A 23,963-nucleotide genomic window follows, 5' to 3' on the forward strand; every position below is an offset into this window, starting at 1 on the left:
TTGGGTGGGGGAGCTCTGGGGAAGACAACTCAACTGATGAAATGTGTTCTCTTTTGGATAAAGTGAAATATTCTTAATGTAAGGTTTTCGTCACTCAAAATGCATAGCATGCAATTTTTTATGCAAAACTTAAAAATTTCCTGTATATATATTTCCTGGTTCCTGTATATTCTCTAGACATGTGCAATATATCTTTGTTGCTTAAAAGTGAATAATTTTGGCAACAATTATGTGCTTGGTAATGCATTACTAAAGAGCTCAGTGTAAGTTTAACTTGATACTCAAATATTTTTGGTAATCCCATGTGCCTGTTTTGGTCCAAATTGTACACTTCCCTTTCTAATGTCAGCATTTATTTTTTTTCTTCCCATTGGATGGCAAAAATTAAGATTCATGCGCCAAAGTACCTACAGCTCTATTTTCTCTCAAGTGTTGGGTATATTTGCAATTTTACTTGTTGAAAACTTACAGTGCTGTCCTAAGCTTAGAAGATTGTAATTGCTTAGGATGGCACTGTAAGATATTTCCCTTTTATACCGTATAAATATGCCAAATAGCACGATTTTATGCAACATTACAAATTTATGAAGTTATCAGTGGTTATAAATAAGTTATAAATGTTATGTTGTTAAGGCAGTAAAACAATTTTAGGCTTGCTAGGAAAGTTTTTAAAAAATCCTTAAAAAAAAAAAAGAACCTTTCCCCCATGGCTTCAAAATGTCCAGAAATGTTACATCTCCGATATTACCATTCAAGAATTTGTCCAAGTCTTCTTTGAAAACCTGTCCAAGCTATCCAAGTTGGGGGCTATCTTGTGCTAGTGAATGCTGTCTTATGTTAATTATACATTGTGCGAAGGATGTATTTTCCCTCTATGCCCTGACTCAATTGCCAACCAATTTTTCATCAAGCGATCAGAATTACGCTGGATACAGAAGCCATATTTGTGAGGATGCCCAGAATATAAGCTTCTCCCTTTCAGTCCAGAAAACTTTCCCAAATATATCACATATGTAGCAGATTCTATTTCTTCTCGGCTACACTTGTAAGCTCAAATCACACGTGACTTATCAAGTGCAGGAAGACTGGGATACAATTACTATCTCTGTCTCTCGGCATGTCTATCATTTGATTCAGAAACCCGATACAAGAGCATTTTATCTGCCTTTCTGCTTTTCAGATGTGCCCACTGACTCCGGAAGAAGGAGTGCCAAGATCTTGAAGTCTGGCATGTAGGTTTTCCGTACTGCCTATTGGCCTCTGCCTTTTTGATTAAAAACAACAACGAAAGTCTGATCTTTTTAATATAGGGGTGCATCCTGCTTTTCTGTTTCTAAACTTCGCGGGGCAACCACGGTCATGTTTTGAAATGTTGGACCTCAGAGACAGGGATGAGGCGGGAGCTCTACTTTTGATTAAAGTCAAAACACTCGAATCAGCATGTCAGTCTTTAAAGGAAAAGCTCCAACCCTGCCTGCAAGCAAACCATCAGTGAACAAGCCAGAGAGTTCATGGGGTGAAACGTTTCTTGATATTGGTCTCACTTTCAAGGTTTGTTTTGAAACCTCCAACAGACTCAGGTGTCTTCATTTCTCATGCAGGAAGATTAAAGAACTCACTCTTTGCTCTCGGCCAGTGAAAGCAAGTGAAGACATTTGAACTTTGCTTTTATTTCTGAAGGTGGCCTCAAACTTCTGTGCTGCACCTCATCTAAACAGGGCTTCAGCCTTGAGACATGAGAAGGCAGAAGGGCACCCCCTCTCCCTACAGACACACAACTTGCCTCTGTAATCAACAATTAATATTTAGTTGTTGTGGATTTGGTGTAGCACCAAAAGACAGAGATCTCTCAGTGTCACAGTGTGGAGAAGATGTTGGCAGGTAATGTATATCTACTCAGGAAGGCGGGTTTGGGCTGAGTTATCCTGTAAAAGTTTCCCAGGGTGTGGAATGCGAATGGAGGGAGGCTTCACTGTATCCTGAGGAGGTTCTTTTGCATATGGATTGGTGCTTGATATGCTAATCTTCTCTGCAGGGCTATTGTAGGATGTAGAGTATTTTGTTAGCCTGGTGTTTTTCAGGACTGGAAACCATGCTCTACTTCCCCTTTCCTTGTATATCTGTGAGAAAGTGCCACCCAGTCACACCTGATTTATGGTGACCCCTAGTGGGGTTTTCAAGGCAAGAGACTAAGGGCCAAGCTACAAGTGACTAATGACACTTGAACGGCAAGTGGTTTGAGTGGAGTGCAAGTGAACAGGGAGAAATACACTTGTCATTCAAGTGTCATTCATCACTTGTAGCTTGGCCCTAACAGGGTGGTTTGTCATTGCTGGTCTCTGCAACCCTGGTCTTCACTGGAGGTCTCCCATCCAATTACTAACCAAGGCTGACCCTGCTTAGCTTCTGAGATCTGACAAGATCAGGCTTGCCTCACGTACTACAGAAATGCTGCAGGTCTCCAGTGGTCTCTCCTCTCTGTATAAGCGCTGCCTCTAGAAATCGTCAATACTCAAAGATAATAATAATATCAAATATCAAAGATAATAATAATATCAAATATCAAAGATAATAATAATAAATAATATCTAAACTGACCCAGATCAGAAATTCCATATCTGGCATGTTTCCTGACCTTTCTGGAATCTTCCATGAGATGTTCGTTCCCAACTGCTTTGTGAAAGAAGGTTCCACAATTTAGGTGTGATTGGTGTAAATGCCCTGGTTGCCCTTTATCCTCACTTGACACTGGGAAGACACGGAGCAAAGCTACAAGAGACGAATTACACAAGGAGGAGCATGTGAAGGGAGTCTCAACGTTAGCGGGGAAGCTGAGTTTTAAAAGAGATCAGAAGGCTTTGTCAATTTCCCCTCTCTACAGAGCCAGGGAGATGACAGCTCAGAGGGTTTGTTTATTTCCTCTTTGCCTCTTAGAAGGGGAGGTGAAACTGACAGAGCCTTCAGGGAGGCAAAGAGGAAATTAACAAACCCTCTGAGCAGCCATCTCTCTGGCTCTGTAGAAAGGGGGAAATTGACAAAACCTTCCAATCTCTTTTAAAACTCAGCTTCCGGGCTAACATTGCAACTCCCTTCACATGCTGCTCCTCGTGTAATTAGTCTCTTGTAACTTGGCTCACAGTTGGCACTGCCCAGTGACAATAGAGGGAGCAGTGCACAAGAGAATCGTGCCGTCTGCTGCCTCCTCCAGGCATGCACCCCTTCAGGAAAAGGGAGATTGCTCCACAGCCGTCCTGCGACATACAAAAGTGCCATGAGAGTTGGTATACAGGCTGACTGCCTCTGGATATGGGGGTTCCCTTTTGTCACCATGGCTTCTAACCATTGAGGAACTCTCTTTCGTGTTTCTCTGGGACCTACGGGTGCTGACTCCCTCCAGAATCACTGCATTAGGGGAGGAAGCTGTAATGGAAAGGGCAATGGATGCCAAGTGCGCAAGGGCTCCTGAACACTTGCTGCCAGCCTCAGGCACCATAAGCAGGGCCTGAAGACTTTAATTGGCACTCCTCCAAGGAGATATGCTCCCTCATCTAGGAGGCTCATTGCAATGTGTAGATCAGAGGTCTGCAATCCATGGTTCTAGAGCCAAATGTGTCTCTTTAAAAAAAAAAAGGTGGGTGGGATAAATAACAACAACATTCAATTTATATACTGTCCTTCAAGACAACTTAACACCTACTCAGAGCGGTTTACAAAGGGCGTTGTTATTATCCTCACGACAATCACCCTGTGAGGTGGGTGGGGCTGAGAGAGCTCCAAGAGAGCTGTGACTGACCCAAGGTCACCCAGCTGGCTTCAAGGGGTGGGGAATCAAATGCAGTTCTCCAGATTAGAGTCCCACTGCTCTTAACCACTTCACCAAACTGGCTCTCAGTTGCTAGAATAAGCAATCTGTGAAGGGAAGGTCAGGCCAAGATTTGGTGGAAGTAAAAGGATTCAAAAGGACAAAATATCCAAATATTTTTTAACGAGTCAGGTCTGTGCAGCTCTAACATGGGGCATATAATTCCTGTTTAACTCAGGAAAATGGTGCCGGGCGGGGGGGAGTAGAAGCCTTTCCTCCCCCAAATGCCACAGTTCCTGAAACATTTAAAACTATTAGCAGTCGGATTGCCTCCCCGCACTGTAAGGGCAGTTTATGGATATGGAATATTATCAACCCCCCGGCCATAAGTTCTGGGCACTGCCTGGCCCAAGGCAGAGCCGATGCCAGCAGTCCTAGAGATTGGAAAGTTACCAAGCTATGAGTCAGAGAGGGGTGTGACCGACTGATAGGCTCCACGCCCCAAAGAGAAGCAGTGATAAGGCTTTCTGAAGAAAACTCCTCACCTAATCTCTTCAACACCTTCCTTTACCTCCCCTCACTCACTTATCCTAATCAAAGCTATTCAGCACACCTGATAACCTTCCCATCCAGTACCTACCAGGTCACGAAGCAATATGTTCACCTGTAGACCATCCCAGATAGTCATCTCAAACCTCTCCCAATGTATTGTCCTACCTCCGGATAAGTCATTAAGCTATTGTTTTGGGGAGCAAGACGTCAACGTTGCCCCAGGGAACATTTCACCCTAAAATTGGGGTCCCCAGTCATGTGCTCTGTGTGTGTGTTCTGAGACCCATCCATGCACCCCCAAACTTGTCTGAGCTTCCTCTCTTCTCCTTGTCATGAAATGCTGGTCATTCTTGCTGCTCCTCTGCAGACCCCCTCCTCTTAGAGACTGGTAATTATCACCCTCCCCCCCCAAACAGTTTTCCCACTTCCTCGTTGTTTTCTTAGTTAGCCATGTGTGTGGGTTTTTTGTATGCTTGCCTTTTTATTTCTCTTTTAATAAAAAAAACCATTTCTGTTGAACATCTGCCTGATTTATTTGAGAGTTCTCTAAGGAATAATCCACGTATACATAGATGGAACATCCCAGTTACTCCCTCTCACTGCCTCCTTAAAGCTAATTCCCCTAACTAATTAAGGAGATCTCCTATTTGGGTAACAAAATGACTACCCTGCAGCGGTTCCATAGCTGCAGGGAAAAGAAGTCAGGAATCAAGACCCAATTTGTTAAAAAAAGAAGGCTGTCATTTGGCCCATAGGGGATGCTTTAAAGAAAGGGAAATGACAGAGGGCAACAGTTGCCAGGAATCCAAGAATGAACCATGCACAGTTTTATGCTACTGCACTAGAACAATTGTGCTGGGTATATTTATGATTTATTGAGAGAACTTGTGGCTTCCACTTCCTAACAAAGGGCCTGTAACAACCAGCATTAGGGCTGCATAAATTTTAAGGATTATTAACCGTCGTGTCGATAATCGGTAATGTTTAGCTATGTATTTTCTAGTATGCTAATGGCTCTTTGTTAATCTCTTGCTCCAAAATGTTATGTAGTTTGACTCTTTAATTATAAAAGGTTGTGAACCCTTGCCCTAGGTGCATTCCCTGATGTTTTTGATCTTTAAGCAACTCTGGGCACAAACCCTTAAATGCCGTCTCACTCTTTTCTGGTTTATCCTTGCAGCACGTTATTCTCTCTCTGTGTGTGTCTCAAAAGCTCTTGTCCAAGAGCTTGGAGGAAAAACAGCCTGAGAAGGGGTGGGGGCTGGGGCTGGACCCTTCCCACTTCAGTCGACCCATCATGCATCCCACTCCCCCTTGTACAAAGTGCGAGGAGCAACTGTGCACCATAAATATTTATGAGAGCTGACATAATGAAACGAGCTGATTATAGGGAAGCTCCCTCGGGGGCCGAGCAGATCCAGGGTTGCTATACAGAATGGCCCTGATAGATCAGGGCTGTTGAGCAAATTGTATATTTTGTTGCTAACTTGCATGATGCCTGCTATTAAAGGCGGTGTTGCAGTTCACCCAAGCGGCGCTGGCGGCTTTGCTTGTGCATCCACTTGCTTGCTGGCAGCACCCATTCCAGGTTGGGGGAGGGTTAGCAATATGTTTTCTGGTGCTCCCTGCGGAGTTTCTGCCAGAGACCCCATCTGCTGGATGGCTCTTCCCCCTTTGGCCCCTTCCACTCCAGGACAGCCTGCCAGGGAGTGGGGAGTGGGTGCAGCCGGAGTTTGTGTGTGGGGAGGGGGGCAACCAAGTACCCAGCCAGCCACAACATAGAGGCAGTCATGGCTGATGCCAATGCCCCTTCTCAGCAAGCATTAGAGCAAGCAAGCAGCTAATCCTAACACCCCCCAATGTTGGCAGAGTGCAAATAAAGCAGAGAAGTTCCACTGTGCTGATTAAAGAGGCTAAAAAGTTTATTTAAGAAGTACATACTTGAGAGTGAAGAAGAGAGAGAGAGAGAGAGTCCTGACTATCTGACTACATCTTGGAGAAGAGTAAGGCAGGAGAGAGAAGAAGCAGGGTATTGCCCTGTTTAGCCCAATAGGAGACAAGACAAGGAAATGACCCCCAAGAAACAAGACAGATGCTGCTCTCACTGTCTAAACTAAGAGCCAAACTACAAGTGACACCTGACACAGGTTAGACACTTGTCAGCTTCCCTCAAGTTTTGATGGGAAATGTAGGCGTTCTGGTCTTGCAGCTTGGCTCTCCGACTGCTGTCCAGTGGACTTTTCAACTGTCACTTGTCTAACATTCCGCCAAGCTGCCTACATTTCCCGCCAAAACTTGAGGGAAGCTGACACGTGTCCAACTAGTGTCAGGCGTCACTTGTAGTTTGGCCCTCAGTGATCCTTGCTGCCCCCTGCATAGAAGGCTCTTCTTCCCCTCTTGCTGCTGCAGTACACCAGACACTGCAATTTCCAACACCCAAGAGGGTTCTGGTGTGGCCTGCTGCCTCCAACTGCCCCACCCTTCTTCTGGCCTGACCAGCCACAGGAGGGCACACAAGGAGTGGCAGCAGACAGCCACTCCTTGTCCATCCATGCTCTTCATTGCTGATGTGCTGGGGAGGGGGGCCAGCCCAACTAGGATGGCTTCCGCTTCTAAGTAAGTGGACACACCCAGGGCCCAAGAGAGGAAAGGCCAGCACCAGTTGCTTCCTGGGGTGGTCAGCCCTCACCAGGTGGGGCTCAGTGGTAGACTATCTGCTTGGCATGCAGAAGGTCCCAGGTTCAATCCCCAGCGTCTCCAGCGGAAAGGATCAGGTAGCAGATGATGTGAAAGGACCCCAAGAGCTGCTACCAATTTGAGTTGACAAAACTGACCTTAGATCCAGAGGAGTTAGCTGTGTTAGTCTGTAGTAGCAAAATCAAAAAGAGTCCAGTAGCACCTTTAAGACTAACCAATTTTATTGTAGCATAAGCTTTCGAGAATCAAGTTCTCTTCGTCAGATGCCTGACCTTGTTGGGTTGATGGCTTCATTCAGTTCAAAGCAGCTTCGTGTTTACTCATCCTAGACTGTAAGCAGAGCTCTGCTGGATCAGGCCGGGAGTCCATCTACTCCAGCATCCTGTTTCCCACAGTGGGAAGGGCTGAGAAGCAGGACAGAAAGGTTACCCTTCATGGAGTTTTCAAGGCAAGAGACAAGCAGAGGTGGTTTGCTATTGCTTGCTTCTGTGTAGCGACCCTGGACTTCCTCGGCGGATTCCCATCCATGTCCTAACCAGAGCTAACTCTGCTCCACTTTGGAGGGGGAGTGGAGAGTGCCCTCAAGTCGTAGCTGACTTATGACGACCCCTGGCAGGGTTTTCATGGCAAGAGACTCACAGAGGTGGTTTGCCATTGCCTGCCTGTGCAACCCTCATCTTCTTGGGGGGGGGGGGTTCTCCCATCCAATTACTGGCTGCTTCCACACACGTTGGATAATCCACTTTCAATACTATGGTTGTTGTGGGTTTTCCGGGCTGTATTGCCGTGGTCTTGGCATTGTAGTTCCTGACGTTTCGCCAGCAGCTGTGGCTGGCATCTTCAGAGGTGTAGCACCAAAAGACAGAGATCTCTCAGTGTCAAGATGCCAGCCACAGCTGCTGGCGAAACGTCAGGAACTACAATGCCAAGACCACGGCAATACAGCCCGGAAAACCCACAACAACCATCGTTCTCCGGCCGTGAAAGCCTTCGACAATACACTTTCAATACTCTTTAGTGAACATTTGAAACTGATTTTTCCATGTGTGGTACAAAAAAGCCACTTCCAAAGGATTGCGAAAGCGCATTGAAAGTGCATTATTCAACATGTGTGGAAACGGCCACTAACCAAGCCCGACCTTGCTTAGCTTCTGAGATCCGACCAGATCAGGTTCCTCCCTTGGTAGCCATAGCCAATTTCTGTGCAACTGGGCTTTGTGGCAGGAGATCTCGGATCAATCTGAGCCGCCTAGTCCAGGCCAGACCAGGAAAGTTCTTTTACTTACTGGGAAACTTACTGGAGAGCTGCGGCCCTGTAGGGCCACTGGCAACCAGAAACCCACTGAGTCCGGTAGCCCCATGTAGTGCTGGTAGTCCAGACCTGGTGCTTGACAGCAGCAGGGGGAACAGGCCTTTCCCAAGAGACCGAGCATGAGCGCAAGCCACCTGAGCCATCTCTTGGACTGGTATGTTAGCCAAGGTGCAGGCAAGGAGAGCCACAGCCCAGGGTCCTTTCAGTGCCAGAGAAGATGCTGACAGCGACAGATTCACTTTACAACAGGTTGAGGTGGCGGGTAGTCAAACTCTCCCGGACTGCTTGGCATGGAAAGCTTTCCTCGGCTTTACTTTATTCGCTTCCAACCTCCCCAACTTACCGTCTTTACGCATCCCCTGCGAAGCTAAGTGGGTACAACGGCGCAGCCAACCAAGAGACAAAGCCTTCAGCTTTCGCCTGCGAGGCGATCTGTGCGCAGACGGAAGGCGCCGCTGCGGAAAAGGCCCTGCTGCTTTACCCTGGCAGGTGGGCGCCCCGCCTGAAAGACCCTAACCCACCGGCGCGCCTGTCCTCCGGGGCTGGAGAGCTCCACGCCTCGCGCTCGGGGAGGGTCCCTTTCCCGGCTCCTCCCCGCCGCCTCCCTCCGGCGGGCCAAGCGCAGAGGCCGGCCCCTCGCCTCGCTCCCGCCCGGGGGAGCCAGCTGCCTGCGCGGGCGAGGGCGCGGCGGCTCCAGCGGACACCTCCGGGCACCTCCGGCGGGGCGCGCAGTTCGGCTCGGCGCTCGCACAAGATGGCGATGGAGGGGAGGCGGGCGGGCGTCCGCGGGCGCGACTGAAGCCCGGCCCCAGGCGAGGCGAGGCGAGGCGAGGCGCGGCGGCCCGCTCTGCCCTCGACGGGCTTCCATGGCGCTGGCGGGGCTGCTCTGCTTGGCGCTGCTGGCGGGGACCTTGAGCGGGGAAGGTAAGCGCCGCCGGCCGGGCGCAGGATCGGGGCCTTTCCTTTGTGCGCCGCGCGGGGAAGGCGACGGCGGGGAAGGCAGCGCGCCCGGGCGCCCCTTCGCCGCCCGAGTGATGGCTGGGAGCAGGTGCTGCTGCTGCTGCTGGCGGCTTTGTTCGAGCGGGACGCCCAGGCTTGCCCTCCCCGCCTTCCCCGAGGGGCTTTCGCTTTTGTGCCCAGGCGCGGCTCTCGGGGGTCCGGGGAAGTCGCTGCGGCCCCTCCGCCGGCCCCGGGGTGGGGGGCTCGGGGTGTTCTCGCTGTCCCTAGGGTTGCCAGCTCCAAGTTGGGAAATTCCTGGAGATCTGGGGGGTGAGACCTGGAGAAACCTGGAGAAAGTGGGGTTTGGGGAGGGAAAGGACCTTGGCATGGCATAATTCCATAGAGTCCACCCCCCAAAGTAGCCATTTTCTCCAGGTGAACTGATCTCTGTGGCCTGGAGATCAATTGTAATTCCGGGAGATCTCCAGCCACTACCTGGAGGCTGGCAACCCTGTTTGCAGCATCCCAGAGGTCTCTTGCGTTGACAAGTGAGAGGGTCTGCTGGGGGGCCAGGTTGGAACAGGGTCCCCTTTTCCGTTTCTTTCCTGGAATTTTCAGCGCCTGAATTGGGGACGGAGGGCGGGGAGAAGAGGAATGAGGTCCATAAGGGCACCAGAGGAAGACTGGGGTCCAGTAGCACCTTAAAGACCAACTAGAAGCTAACCCTAGAAAAGAGCAAGAGTCCAGTTGCACCTATAAGACTAACAAAGTTTATTGTAGGGGATGAGCTTTCGTGAGACACAGCTTCAGGTATTTATTGTAGGGTGTGAGCTTTCGTGAGACACAGCTCACTTCTTCAGACATTTATTGTAGGGTATCTTTTGTGAGACGTAGCTCACTTCTTCAGATATTTATTGTAGGGGATGAGTTTTCGTGCAACGCAGCTCACTTCTTCAGATATTTATTGTAGGGTATGAGCTTTCATGAGACACAGCTCACTTCTTCAGACATTTATTGTAGGGTATCTTTTGTGAGACGTAGCTCACTTCTTCAGATATTTATTGTAGGGTATGAGTTTTCGTGCAACGCAGCTCACTTCTTCAGATATTTATTGTAGGGTATGAGCTTTCGTGAGACACAGCTCACTTCTTCAGATATTTGTTGTAGGGTGTGAGCTTTCGTGTGACGCAGCTCACTTCTTCAGATATTTATTGTAGGGTATGGGCTTTCATGAGACAGCTCACTTCATCAGATACATCTGAAGAAGTGAGCTGTGTCTTACAAAAACTCATACCCTACAATAAATTTGGTTAGTCTTATAGATGCTACTGGTCTCTTGCTCTTTTCTACAAACAAACATGGCTACCCGTCTTGATCTAGAAGCTAACTGGACTGCAGTTCCTAGGCTGGTTTTGGAGCAGGTTCCTGGAAATGGGTTAGGATTTTTTCAAGGCACAGAGGCCCCAGTTGCTTTGTTTGCAATATGGGGTGGGGTGGGGTTTGGGACTCCTCAGAGTGGTTAGCATCCTGCTCCATATTCACCCCATTTCTATTAAAGATAGATTTCTGAGTAGATTCTTGTCTCTGTTTCTCAGCCAAATTACTTTTAGCTTAAACTGTTGTATATTCACCAGGGGCGAGAAACTGTTCCCCCCAGGTGAATAGCTCTTCAGAACAAACACTCAAGACCATCCTATGATATGTGGTTGCAAGAGAATTTGGTGGGCTTTAAATCATTTGTATAAGGACCTACTACATAGGGAGCAACCAGTTTTGTAGTAATGAATTCCTGTATTGAGTTTACTAACCCTATGATGGGATGAAGGGCTCTAGCTTTGTTAGCTTGAAGAGTTCAGACAACTCATAACAAAGGAAGGATTGGTTATCAGTGGCTGTTGACCATAATGGCCAACGAACCTCCATTTGCAAAGGTAGTATACCTATGAATGAAGCCATTGGCTTCATGCTTGGCTTGCAAGGGCTTACAGGAATCTGGCTAAAACAGGATACTGGAAAAGAAGGGCTGGGATTTGATTCAGCAAAAGATCCTTGTATTTGTTGTTCTACAGCATCGTTGCCTCTCGTGGCTCTCAAGAACTCCAGAAAAGGGGGTCTGCCCTGATTTGGAAGGGAGGGGGCCAGTAGAGTTGCCCTCTCAAACCTTAGTGAATGGCTCGTCTTGGCTGGCGGGGAGATTCTGTCTGTGAATATGCCATTTGACTTGCTAGCTCGAGCTTGTTCTTCAAGCTGCTGCCTGCCTACAGTTGTGTGATGCTTCTGTGTCTTGTAGTCCAGATTGTAATGTCCTTGTGGGTCCCTGAGAGCACCCTTTGTGTTGGGAGGTTGCAATTCACGGCTGTTTCCAGCCTCTTTTGACTTTGGTGAGTTTATGGCAGCGAGGACCTTTCTATGCAGAGTCTGGCTGGATGTCTTTTCGTAATAAGTATCCAAAGAGTAATTAAACATTTGTTTTTAATTAGGCAGTCAACGAAAGAGATCTTTCAAATTGTCACAGGGCTGCCACTTTTTAAAAAAAGTTCCTGCATCTGTTCCCCTAAGAGCAGTCTGAAGGTGGAAAGGAAGCAAACAAAACTTTCCCCGGTGCTCTGCCTCCGTGCTGGCAAAAGCGTTTGCCTGGTAAATTTCATCGTGCGTTGGAGAAAACAGGAAAGACTTTAATTTTGTTTGGTGACAGCTATTTGTAAGTGATGGGAGCACACCTTCCTTCTATGTGGGAATATTTATTAATATCGTAAATATCAATATTAGTTAGTGAAGTATTCTCCGAAGTCTCTCTTGTCTGTGGGGCTTGACTCAAGTTCCCACGCTCTGCCTGAAAAGATATGAGTTTGATAGCAGGTTTAACTCTTTGCAGGCAAGTGGAAATACACCTTACTGTCCAATTTAGGGGTTATTCCTTCCCCTAGATGTACATGCATGCGCTAGTGTGTGCCATTCCCTCTTGGGAGATTGTGAAAGAGCATGCAGCGAAGTGAAAAGAGGTTATCTATGAGAAAATTTGTGGTGACTAACTTAGTCTGAAGTTGGCATGTCCCAATGCAGTAGCAGGCCAAATGTTAATTTTAAGAAAGGGAGTTTCAAGACCTGCTGCTTTTCTGACCCCTGGCCCGGGGATGTGACCAACTGCAGAAATGGTGTTTTCTTTTGCATAAGGATTAAAAGGACAGGAGCCCTCTGTGTATCTTTTTTATCCCTCCAAAGGTCAAATGGAAATTCCAGTTTACAGATTGAGCTGGTTTCTGGTGCCTCCCCTCCCAAAGCTTTTGCAGGTTTTCAAGTTAATGAGGAATTTAGCTGTGATTTGGGTTAACATAACCTTGTAAATTGTGAATGTGTTCTGTACGTCACGGCAAAACCCAGCTCCTGTCTCTTTTCCTTGCTGCCCCTCTTTTCCAGCATGTGTTTAAGGGGCAGGGCTTTCCTTAACTTAACCTGATCTGGCATCCTCCTTCAAGCAGTTAAGGACAAACGTTTCCCACAGAGGAAGGAATCTGTTGGGTTACTTCCAGTGTTAAGCAATAGTTGTATAGAAAACACTGGCCGTGCTACCAGTGTGTGTCATTCCTTCTCCTAATGTCCTTTAAGGGACGATCACCTTGCATTATACACAGGTCTATTTCTGAACATGCGTGCAGGCTTTTGAGTGGCACAACACTTTTATCAAGCAGAATGGAAAGGTGAACAAACTTGGTTTCCAGTGCAGAATTCTTTTTTTACAGGTTTGTAATTCTTGATTACGTAGTGTCTTATAGCTGGCTCCTCTCCATGTTTGCTCAGAAGTAACTCCCATGGTTTTCAGTAGGACTTACTCCCAGGTCAATTGAATTACAGTCATACTCCCACCACCCTGTGGTTCAGGTTGGTTTGCAATTTAAGGCTTGAAAGCTTATGTCCAGGTCAGAGTGTTTGTGAAGGGGAAGGCGATTCTCTTCAAAAAGGCGGCTTCAAAAAGTGCGATTTCTTTGGAAATCAAAATCTATCCCATCAATTGACAACTGGTACGCAAAAATTTGGGATCACTTTATTTCGGAGAAATTATATGATAAAGTCTATCAAATAGAACACTTTCCGAGAACTACAAATTTTATAGCGAAATGGTTTCCATTTTTTGAGTACCTTGAAAGTAGCAATTCCTTACCTGGTTAAAATGATTTCATATGTATGCAAACGTGTAAGTTATCTTCATGCTTTCACTGAATATTGTTTATTGCGCTAAGATTATCCATGTTGGTTATTGTTTAACACCCTCTGAAATCTGCAATTAACCAGCTATAGTCTCTTGTAACTCAATGCGATATGTTTTGTTTCATTGTTATCTGTAATTATTTGTAATTAGCATTGTACGATTTCTAATATCCTTTGCATCTTTTTGTAAGTTATGCAGTTTCAATAAAAAATTTAATACTAAAAAAAAAATTGCAGCACAAAAGAGGCAACAGATAGTGCTCAGGAGAGACAAGCTCACTCTGGTTGCTAATAATTCACACCCCTAAGGGCTTAACAGTCTCCACAAAAAAGCCAGTTCGGTATTGTGAAACTTTTAGAAAACGCTTTTCAAACCATGGCTTAAGGTGAACTTCCAGGGGAAAGAATTGCTCCCTTTCTAACTAGGAGTCAAGCTACAAATGATGAATTACACGAGGATTGCACGTGAAGGCAAGGCTGGGTCTAGGGTTGCTGGCACCCAGGGCAACCAAAGTCTGGCCCCTCAGGACAGGGGGCGTGTGGCAAGCTAGCCACCCCCTGTCCTGTGGGGAAGGCGAACGGCGCGAGCAGCCTCCCAGCTGCCCGCGTTGCCTTTTGCCTGCGCCGCAGGACAGGGGGCAGGCGAAAGGCAGTGCAGGCGGCTGGGAGGCCGTCCACGCACTCCCAGCGGCTGGCAGCTGCACCCGGCGCTCCCTCCTTGGCAGCGCCAGGGGCAGACTACCGCACCTGCCCCCCCTCCATCTGGCCCTGCGTGAAGGGAGTCGTAATGTTAGCCAGGAAGCTGAGTTTTTAAAAAGATCAGAAGGATTTGTCAATTTCCATTCTCTAAAGAGCCAGGGAGATCCTTGCTCAGAGGGTTTGTTAATTTCCTCTTTGCCTCCAGAAGGTTCTGTCGGTTTCACCTCCCCTTCTAGGAGGCAAAGAGGAAATTAACAAACCCTCTGAGCAAGGATCTCCCTGGCTCTGTAGACAGGGGAAATCGACAAAGCCTTCCGATTTCTTTTAAAACTCAGCTTCCTAGCTAACATTGCGACTCCTTTCACATACAGTCCTCATGTAATTCGTTGTTTGTAGCTTGGCTCTAGGATTGCCAGCTTTTTCCACAGGGCCTGCTCCTGTGTCTTTCCCCCAGCTTGTGGAAATTATGCAGGTGAATCTTTCCTCATCGCTTTTATCTCCCTGCCCGGAAAAGCTTTGTTTGGTAAATTCCCCTTATATTTGGCTGCTCTTATAAGCCCAGGATCAGGGCTGGGGGGTGGGGGGTGGGGACTGGCAACTACCTCCCAGAATTATAGTGAGGAGGTGAACAATGTAAGCCATCTTGGGTCCCCGCTGAGGGCAAATGGTCGGGTATAAATAAAATAAAATAAACACCCTTGCACTCCCGCCCCCATAAATCTCTCAATTACAGGAACTAAATGATGAAAAATGGTGCAAATGAAATTGATTTATGCAATTGTCGTCTGCTTGCTGCTGTGAGCCCTGCTCCTAGCAAGGTATCTGCTTTGGGTTTGAACTTTCCCTGCAAGGTTGCAAAGACGTTAAGCAAATAAAACCCCATCACCACTGAAAGAAAAAAAAAACAGTCCTTCAAAGCAGTATTCTGGTTGGCTTCTCCATGGGTGTGTGTGTGTGTTGCATTGTGAGGCTCTCCAAAGGGACGGAGCCTGCTCTGGGAAAAGGGAGGCGGATTCAGGCTTTCCAGTTCACCAGCGTGATTTAATCCACAGTGGGCAATTTGTTTCAGGTCTCAGATCGCTTTTGCGGTTCTCTTTTTCTCCCCCCTCAAGGCTGATTTTGTTCCTGGCTTTTGGTTGGTCTCTCTCTGTCCCTCCCCCTTGAAAGCCAGTTGCATATTGACTAGTCTAAGAACTGGGGGGGGGGCTCCCTTTCTCTTAGGGGGGTGGGTGGGTCATGTGTCCTTTTCTTTTTTACTTGCTCATTTTTGGAACCCTCACCTGCATGCAAATTTCATTCGCTGTTGACTCCTGACACAGTGTCACTTGGAAAGGCACTACGTCCATTCAAAACATTTAGAAACTGCAGTGGGCATTGACGTCCATTTAGAAACTGCAGTTTCTAAAGGGAGGGCAAAATCAAACAGAGGTGGAAGAGGATGGGGGAAGTGGGATAGTTAGATTGGCTCTGAGTTGACAAAGGTTAAAAAAATAACCTCCTTTAACAGCCAAAATTGTAGTTCACTGTCAGGGTTGCCGACACTGAACTAGCCACCCCTTCAATATTTGTTTGCAGCAACTTCCAGGTGGTGTGATATATCTTCATGCCATAAAAAGCTTCAGCGGCTCGTTCCTATATGTTAAGCCCAGGGCTTTTTTTCAGCGGGAACACGGTGGAACGGAGTTCTGGCACCTCTTGAAAATAGTCACATGGTTGGTGGCCCCGCCCCCTGATCTCCAGAGAGAGGGGAGTTGAGATTGCCCTCCGTGCCGCAGAGCAGCGCGGAGGGCAATCTCAACTCCCCTCTGTCTAGAGATCAGGGGGCGGGGCCACCAGCCATGTGACCATTTTCTCCAAGGGCAACCCACTGAGTTCCACCACCTCTTTTCCTAGAAAAAAAAACCCTAGTTAAGCCTATATGTTAAAGGGACAGGACACATTTCTTCTGTTAGCAACGCCATTTACAAGCTACCTCCAATGTCTGTTTTAGGGCAAACAAAAGGAAATAGTTTTTCACACAAAACATCATAATCATCATCATTTATTTATTTATAGTCCACCTTTCTCGCGAAGACCCAAGAGAATTACACAGTACAAGTCAATATGATCAGAGGCTAGGACATTCAGTGGACAAATACAATGGGAGATGGATTGCAGAAGTTTGAAAACAAAGGCAAATCTGAGCACAGAGATGGAAACATTGCTGAAACAAAGGATAAGGAATTAAACACGATATCTTTAATGGCACAGAAACTATCCAGTAGGAGCGTATCTGTGTCAACAGACAGTACTCAGTAGAATAGTCTACAATCCCTGTCCCTCTACCGAGGCATTTCTTTGAGCCATTGCTTACTGCACAGTCCTATTGCCTGAGTTAAAAAACGTTACTGGCACAAGCTTTTGTGATAGCTGTTGATTTAGATAGCTTGATTTTTAATTTATTTTTTATTTATTTTTATGTATGTTATTTATATTCCGCCTTTCTCACTGAGACTCAAAGCGGATTACATAGTGTGAGATTAGTACAATTAGTGGCAAGGACAAGGGCAGGCATTTCCATACAGTGTCAAGAACATTTCCCTAAACAATGTCATGGGGTGAAAGAATACAGTTTCAAGAACATTTCCATAAATAATGTCATGGGGTAAAAGAATGTAAGTTTACAAAGATATAGTATTAGCTAGGATCCAGTATGGGGTTGAGGAATTGCTAAAACAGAACATAATCAGTTCTAGGATTTACACTGAACAACATAAAGCACAGGTAGGATATAGGAGTACATATTTAAAGCAACAGATAATATGTAAGGCAACATAATGGTGAAAGCTATGGTTTTATTAATTTATTACTATTTATTAACTTAGATATTCATATCCCATTTTTCTCTCTAATGCGGGTTCAACATGCGTACAACATTGTTCTCCCCTCCTCCATTTTACCATCCCATCAACAACAATCTTGTGAGGTAGGTTAGGCAGAGTACATGTGACTTAGCCATCATTACCAGTGACCTTCAATGGTGGAGTGTGGCTTTGAACCTGGGTCTTCCAACTCTTAGTCTGAAAAGCTAACCACTGCCCCACACTGTCTTTAAAAGGGAATTAGACAAAGTCTGTATCTCTTAGTTATGATTGTTAATTGGACCTTTGCGTTCAGGGGAAGTTTACCTTAGAATTGCTCCCTGGGAGGGCTGTGCCAATATGTGCAATGAAATAAACAGCAAATCACAAAGGTGGGGAAAAAAAGAGTATTTATCCCTGTACACATGGAGTACGTAATGTTCTTGAAAATATCAGTAAGGTGTAAGAGAATCTCCTAGTACATAATCTACTGAGAGAGAACATGAAGTCATGGAAGACCATCGTGAGCTTAGAATGCATTGGGATAAGTCCTATCGGAGTAAGAGCCGAAACAGACGTGATGAGATACTAGAGTTCAACTCGTGTTTCCTTACCTCAAGGTTTGTCAGGAAGTGTAGGAGTCCTTGCAGCTTAAAGTTTAACATTTACAGAGCGGCAGGGAGGGAAGTGCAGGCTTGGGGCGCCTTTCCTCCTGCTCCCCAGGTGCATTGCTGCATTTCCCCTTCCCTCGATCGTGCGGCCTGGAGCTACATAGCCCGCTCGCACAGAGTGTTACTGCACCCCCCCCTCGCTCAGCCCCTGCAGAGCGACACCGGGCTATGCAGCTCCGGGCCGCGTGGCTTTGGGTGGGGGCCAGGTGAGCGAGGGGAGGGAGATGCAGCGATGTTCTGGGCGCCTTTCCTCCTGCTTTCCGGTGCAGCCTGGTGTTGCTCTGCGGGGGCCAGGCCGGGCGAGGCAGGGGGAAGATGAAGCTACACTCTGTGCGAGCGGGCTATGTAGCTCCAGGCCGCGTGAGTGGGGGAAGGGGAAATGCAGCGATGCACCTGGAGAGCGGGAGGAAAGGCACCCCACACCTGCATTTCCCTCCCTGCCGCTCTGTAAATGTTAAACTTTAAGCTGCAAGGACGCCTACACTTCCCGACAAACCTTGAGGTAAGGAAACCCGAGTTGAACTCTAATAACTCATCATGTCTGTTTTGGCTCTAAGGCCCTATTGCCCTGACCTGAGTGGCCTTGGTTAACTGTATCTTGTCAGATCTTGAAAGCTAAGTTGAGTTGGCACTGGTTAGTACTTAGACTGGAGTCCGCCAAGGAAGACCAGAGTCACAGAGGCAGGCAATGGCCACCCACCCCTGTTTGCCTCTTGCCTTGAAAACCCCAGCAGCGGTCGCCATAAATTAGCTGCGACTTGACGGTACTTTACCCACACAAGCGCTAGTTAGATATTCTTTATTTTCTTACCAAAGTAACCTTCCCCCCTTATACGTAGTCAAGAATCTTTTAGAGCTAAACATGAGAGTGTGTACTTATGTCCATGGCGCTCATTCTGTACTCTGCTAATAACCAACAGATCCAGAGAAGTTAGCCGTATTAATCTGTAGCTGCAAAATGGTAAAGAGTCCAGTAGCACCTGTAAGACTAACCAACTTGTTTGATGCATAAGCTTTCGTGAACCACAGCTCTCTTTGTCAAATGCATGACAGAGAGCTGTGATTCTCGAAAGCTTATGCTACAATAAAGTTGGTTAGTCTTTTTTTTTTTAACATTATTTTTATTTCAATTATTAACAAAACTGTTTACAATATGAAATACAACATGGGTAAATCGTTGAAAACTACATAACAGAGAAAGGTAAAACATGGAAAGGCAAATTTGAGTTGAATGATCTGATATATTTTGGATTATAGATTCAGGATTGTTTGGTATATTTTATTGGGAGGATATAGATTTTCTTTAGAAATGTATTCCAAAAAGGGGAACCCTTTTTCCATACAATTTGTTGTTTTGGGGGAATTTTCAGCTCGATAGATTCCATCGTTGATTTTTCCAAATAAAAAATGGTCCCATATTTTAGAGTACCAACTGGTCATTGTCGGTACAGTATGTGATTTCCATTTTAGAGCAACTGATTTTTTTTGCTGCCATTAAGAAGATATTGACGAGGTCTCGTCAAATTGGTGGGATCTCAATATCATCCCGTTGATTCAGAAATATCAGCTCAGGTTCTTTGGTATTTTGTAGCCAGTTAACAAAAAGATTTGGTGCAAGATTGAGTTGGTTAGTCTTAAAGGTGCTACTGGACTCTTTGCCATTTAATAGCCAACAGAACTCTTGTACCTGGTGGCTGGGAGTAAGCTGTTTCTTGCATTGAACTCATTGTGTTGTGCTGATGTGGACGGACGGCTTGGCTGGAGAACCAGCACCAAGCATGCCATACTGGCAATGCCTGCCCCATGAAGGTGTACCTTGCCAACCTGGCACAGCAGGATCACCTACACCACAGAAAAAGGGACATAGGTAGATCGGGGCAGAACACTTGGCTTGTGCACAGAAAGTCCCAGTTTCAATCGCCATTCAATAATTCTTTATAGAGTCAGAACCTATTGAATCCAGAACCTAAGACTTGAATATCAAGAACCAAGGAATCCACAGGTGGAATCACCTGTGGATATAAAAAGAAGAAAAGGACATGAGAACTGTTATATGGTAGAAAGGATTGAATATTGGACTTACCTGACTAGTTGACTCGAAGAGTATATCCTGTTTCCTTTGAATACACGGAATGGGAGAGTGTTGTCCTTTGTAATAGGAATATTGTTATATTGGAAATATTTTGTATCAACTTCATGATAAATGTATACGATTCTTGAATATTGACATGGTATAAGTTTGGCATATTATCCTTTGCCCCATCATTTCCGGGTGGTTTTCCACTTTCGGCTTGTTGTGTTATACCGGGAATTGCCCCATTTTTGTATCAGAGTTTCCAGGCTTGGCAAATATCTCCAGATTCTGCTGTAGAAACTCAGATTTTATCTTCCAAAAACTTCCTTTCCCTCCCACTATTGTCAGATGTGTGAACACTTCCAGAGCCACGAAGAAAGTGTTAGATATTCTCCAGTGTTTCAGCCCAGCATGTGGCTAAGCCTTCAGCCGAGGGATGCTTAGATTTGCCGCTCTTGTCTGCTTTCCTGTCGACGTCTGCTGCAGCGGCGAACACAATCCGGGTTTATATAATTAAGAGGGGAATTAAAATTTAATTGCACTGTAATTTGGCATTGGCCCGCATCCCAAACTTTTCCTAACTCTGTATTTGCATCACAGAGGAGAAAATGAAGCAACCTAATGAGAACATTGTTGTTTAGATAGCAAGTTAATGTGGGGTGTGTCAGGGCAAAGAATGAGACTCCTTTGAGAGCTGGAGTGAGAATTAAGGAACGTATTCTTGAGGCCCGCAACTGGATCTGTCCAAGGGTCCATCTGTAGAAAAACAGTATTATACCTTATTTCAGCAGTGGCCATCCAGAATGCCTCTGGAAAACCCACGAGTAGGACGTGAAGGTTGCAGTTTTGCCTTTCATACCCAGCATGTAGTTTTTCAAAAGGTATATTGCCTCTGAGCGTGGAAGTTCTCCTCTGCTTGCGTTGCATGCACATACTGGGTGCCTGCAGCTAAATAATTTTCTTCATTTCTTTCCACTCCCCTCCCATTAATTTCTCCCTTGTCTAAACTTTGAACAATTTGTGTAATAAACTAGGATATCAGAATACACTCCCCCCACCCCACACACAATCACATGTGCTTCTCCTTATACAGGGCTGGCTGACTTCTGCATGTTTGGAACCCGTTCTGTCCCCCAGGCAGTGGACGAGGAGTCGGAAATACGTTTATTGGTGGAATTTTAACTCAGTTCCTCGTAACTGGACAGGCCTCTGAAATGATGGTGTGCCACTTAGGGGGACAGACATCGCAGCTGTGGCAAGCGCTTAGAAGTTGTATTATGTACGCAAGTGGGCATTTTATGTATTATCCAGAGGTTCATACAAAATACCGAGAGAGAGAATGTGTGTGTACAATGGGTGAATCTCCCTGTTTTTTTTAAAAAAATTCTTTCTTTCTTACCTAGAAACAGGACTCATTTTGAGGGGGAATGCGCAGGGACGCAGTTCCGGTAGTTCTCCAAAGAAATCACGTCAGGTGGCCCCGCCCAGCTGATTTTTGCCCATTTTGGGCCCATTTTGGCCTGGATTGGGCCCCAAATGGCCAGGAGGGAATCATCCACAATAACTAGGAATGGTATGCTAGCAGAAGCTGTGCAGAAGGTACCGCCCCAAAGAGAAATTATTTGCAGCTTTTACGAAATGGCTACAGTGCTCTCAGAAGGCAATCTGATCCCAAGGATGCAATGCTGGCAAGATAGCAAAAAGTCCAGTAGCACCTTTAAGACTAACCAACTTTACTGTAGCATAAGCTTTCAAGAGCCACAGATCTCTTCGTCAAATGCATGGAGGGTAAGAAGAAACTGGTCAGATATGTAGGTGGAGAGGGGGGGGGAGTAGATGCAATCAGTAGCTTCTGAGTCACCTGGGATTTGGGGTGAAAATTCAGACCTGGAGACATGCTTAAAAGCAGATGCATACTATGGCCAGAAATCAATGGATGGGCTGGAAATTTCAAAGTCTTATTATTTAATGACTTTTGCAATTTGGAACTAATTGGATATTTTATAGGAAGAAGAGGGTCGAATGTCTTATTCTTCCCCTAAAGAATACACTTTCCCCTCCCCAAAAAGGATTTGATTTGGATTATCCCGGCGATGCTTGTAATTCCTAGTTTTGGAAATTGGGAGTGATGATAGACCAGCAACTAATCCTCAACTAATACGCCACGAGCTCAGTTCGCAGTAATCCTTTCCGACAGGCAGGGAAAGTACGGTAGATCATCCCCCGAGCTTTCAAAATCTTCTTGTATGGAAACTTGGAAGCTGTCTCAACCAGAAGCTGAGTCAAGCCTTGCAGTTTGTTTAATTTTTTTGTGTGTGGGGGGGAAGTAATTAGTCAGTTGCACTCTACACCCGGGGTGGGCAAATTGCGGCCCGCGGGCCACATGCGGCCCGCTACAGAGTTTTTTGTGGCCCGCCAAGACAGTAGAAAAGTGTGGTAGGGTACATTTGTCTCATTAAACTGATTCTAAAATTAAATGTGCTTGCAGCTATAGATGATATGAAATTAGCACAATAAATAAATTGAATAAAACTACCACTATTTTATTTAATTTATATTTATTGATTTTTATGATACAATTTATACCTTTTCTGAAATGCAAAGTTAACTAATGAATGCAATCATTTTAAAAGGTGCGGCCCTCCGCTAACCTCCGCTCCCACAAAGTGGCCCCCGAGCCAAAACAATTGCCCACCCCTGCTCTACACAATAATTGTAAAAGTTAAATACAAAATGAGTTTCTTTTAACAAGTTTTCCCTTTGGTCACAAGAAATGAAGTCTTACCAGGAGTGTGTTCTTCGTGCGCACGCAAAGCGCGCATGTACTCCTGGCGCCAATGTGATGACATCACTTTCGGAAGTGTTGTCATCACACCAACGGTGGGGAGTGCTCCTGCGCTTTGTGCGGGGCTGATTCTTTGAGAATTGGCCCCAAAGGAAGTTTGGGAGCACTCCCGTGGTTGGTGCAGTGTCCTTTCCAGAAGTGACGACGGGGCCACACGTGTTCCCAGGGTGCCTGCTGGTGGTGGGAGATCTCTTGGTGGCCCGAAACATCCTGCTGGTTGCCAGTGACTGGTGGGCAAGCAGGTAAACCACTGGTGGGCAAGTGGGACCCCTCATTCAACCCCTTCCAGTAGACAGTGGATTGCTGCCTTGGTCCACAAAAGCAGGACTGTGTTCCCTAGACTTTTTAATATGTGTGCACAAGAGGGTTTTTTTTTTAAAAAAGATCAGATTGGAAGCTCATTTTTACTCTCAAAGATTAATGTCAGTGCATTCCTAAGAATACTTTCCTGGGAGTAAGCCCTACTGAATAGACCCAAGCAGGGTTCTGAGTAGACCTGCTTAGACCCTAAAACAGGATCTGGCCCCCATTACCAGTCATGGATGCAGCAATACCAGGCCACTCACCAACAAACTTGGCTTCCCTCCAGAGCTCTTGCTCCATGTTTTTCCATCCCTCAAACTGCTGCAGTTATTTTTGGGGCTTCCATATGACATTGTTTCACGGTCATCCACATTTTGGGTTTTCCCCCAGTTCTGCTGAAGGTTTTTGCAAACCCACTTTGGTAGATCTTTGCTGAAAGATTATACCCAAAATGGATTTGGGGAAAGTGTGGATGAGAAGGTGCAGGTTTCTATATCTCTTTTCCAATTTTTTTTTTGTGTCCATTGTGGTCCCATACTGTTTTGGTTTATCCCCTGATTTCTTCATGCATTTTTGTGTCTTTAATTTTTTTGTGCATGTTTGTTCTTTTGAGGCCTCTTGGCCCCCAGTATTGTTCTGGAAGTCGATTTTGATTTACCTTTTCCCCTCATGTGCAATGTATCTTTTTTTGTCCCGCCCACTCCCACCCACCTCCAATCCACTTTTCAATCACTAGACGGTCACCATCATCAAACCACTCCCTCTCCTTCCCTCTGCCCCACTCATGTTTGCAATTCCTTCGATTGTCTTCTTGCAACCTTAGAACTGGGTTTCCCAGTGCATTCTGCAAGGTAGATCTTTCATTTTCAGTGTTTGCATTGGCTTCAAAAATGCCCCACTGTTTCTCCGGGGAGCATTGAATATGGCTTGGAGATAGGATAGTGAATTCTGGGTTGGGAAATGTCTGGAGATTTGGGGGTGGAGCCTGGGGAGATCAAGGTTTGGGGGTGGGAGGTGCCTCTG

At 46.2% G+C, this 23,963-nt stretch overlaps 1 protein-coding gene across 3 annotated transcripts in view; it reads left to right on the forward strand.

The window, feature by feature from the left end:
• Positions 1–9,185: 9,185 nt before the first annotated feature.
• The window catches only part of IGDCC4 (immunoglobulin superfamily DCC subclass member 4), a 104,855-nt gene continuing 90,077 nt past the window's right edge, over positions 9,186–23,963 (forward strand). For all 3 annotated transcript variants that reach the window (XM_055002874.1, XM_055002876.1, XM_055002875.1), the window contains exon 1: positions 9,186–9,287. In XM_055002874.1, the coding sequence (XP_054858849.1) occupies positions 9,230–9,287 (58 nt within the window). In that variant the 5' untranslated portion in view covers positions 9,186–9,229. The remainder of the gene's footprint in view (positions 9,288–23,963) is intronic.

Source organism: Eublepharis macularius, chromosome 18 (assembly GCF_028583425.1).
Source record: "Eublepharis macularius isolate TG4126 chromosome 18, MPM_Emac_v1.0, whole genome shotgun sequence".
NCBI classification, from domain to species: domain Eukaryota; kingdom Metazoa; phylum Chordata; class Lepidosauria; order Squamata; family Eublepharidae; genus Eublepharis; species Eublepharis macularius.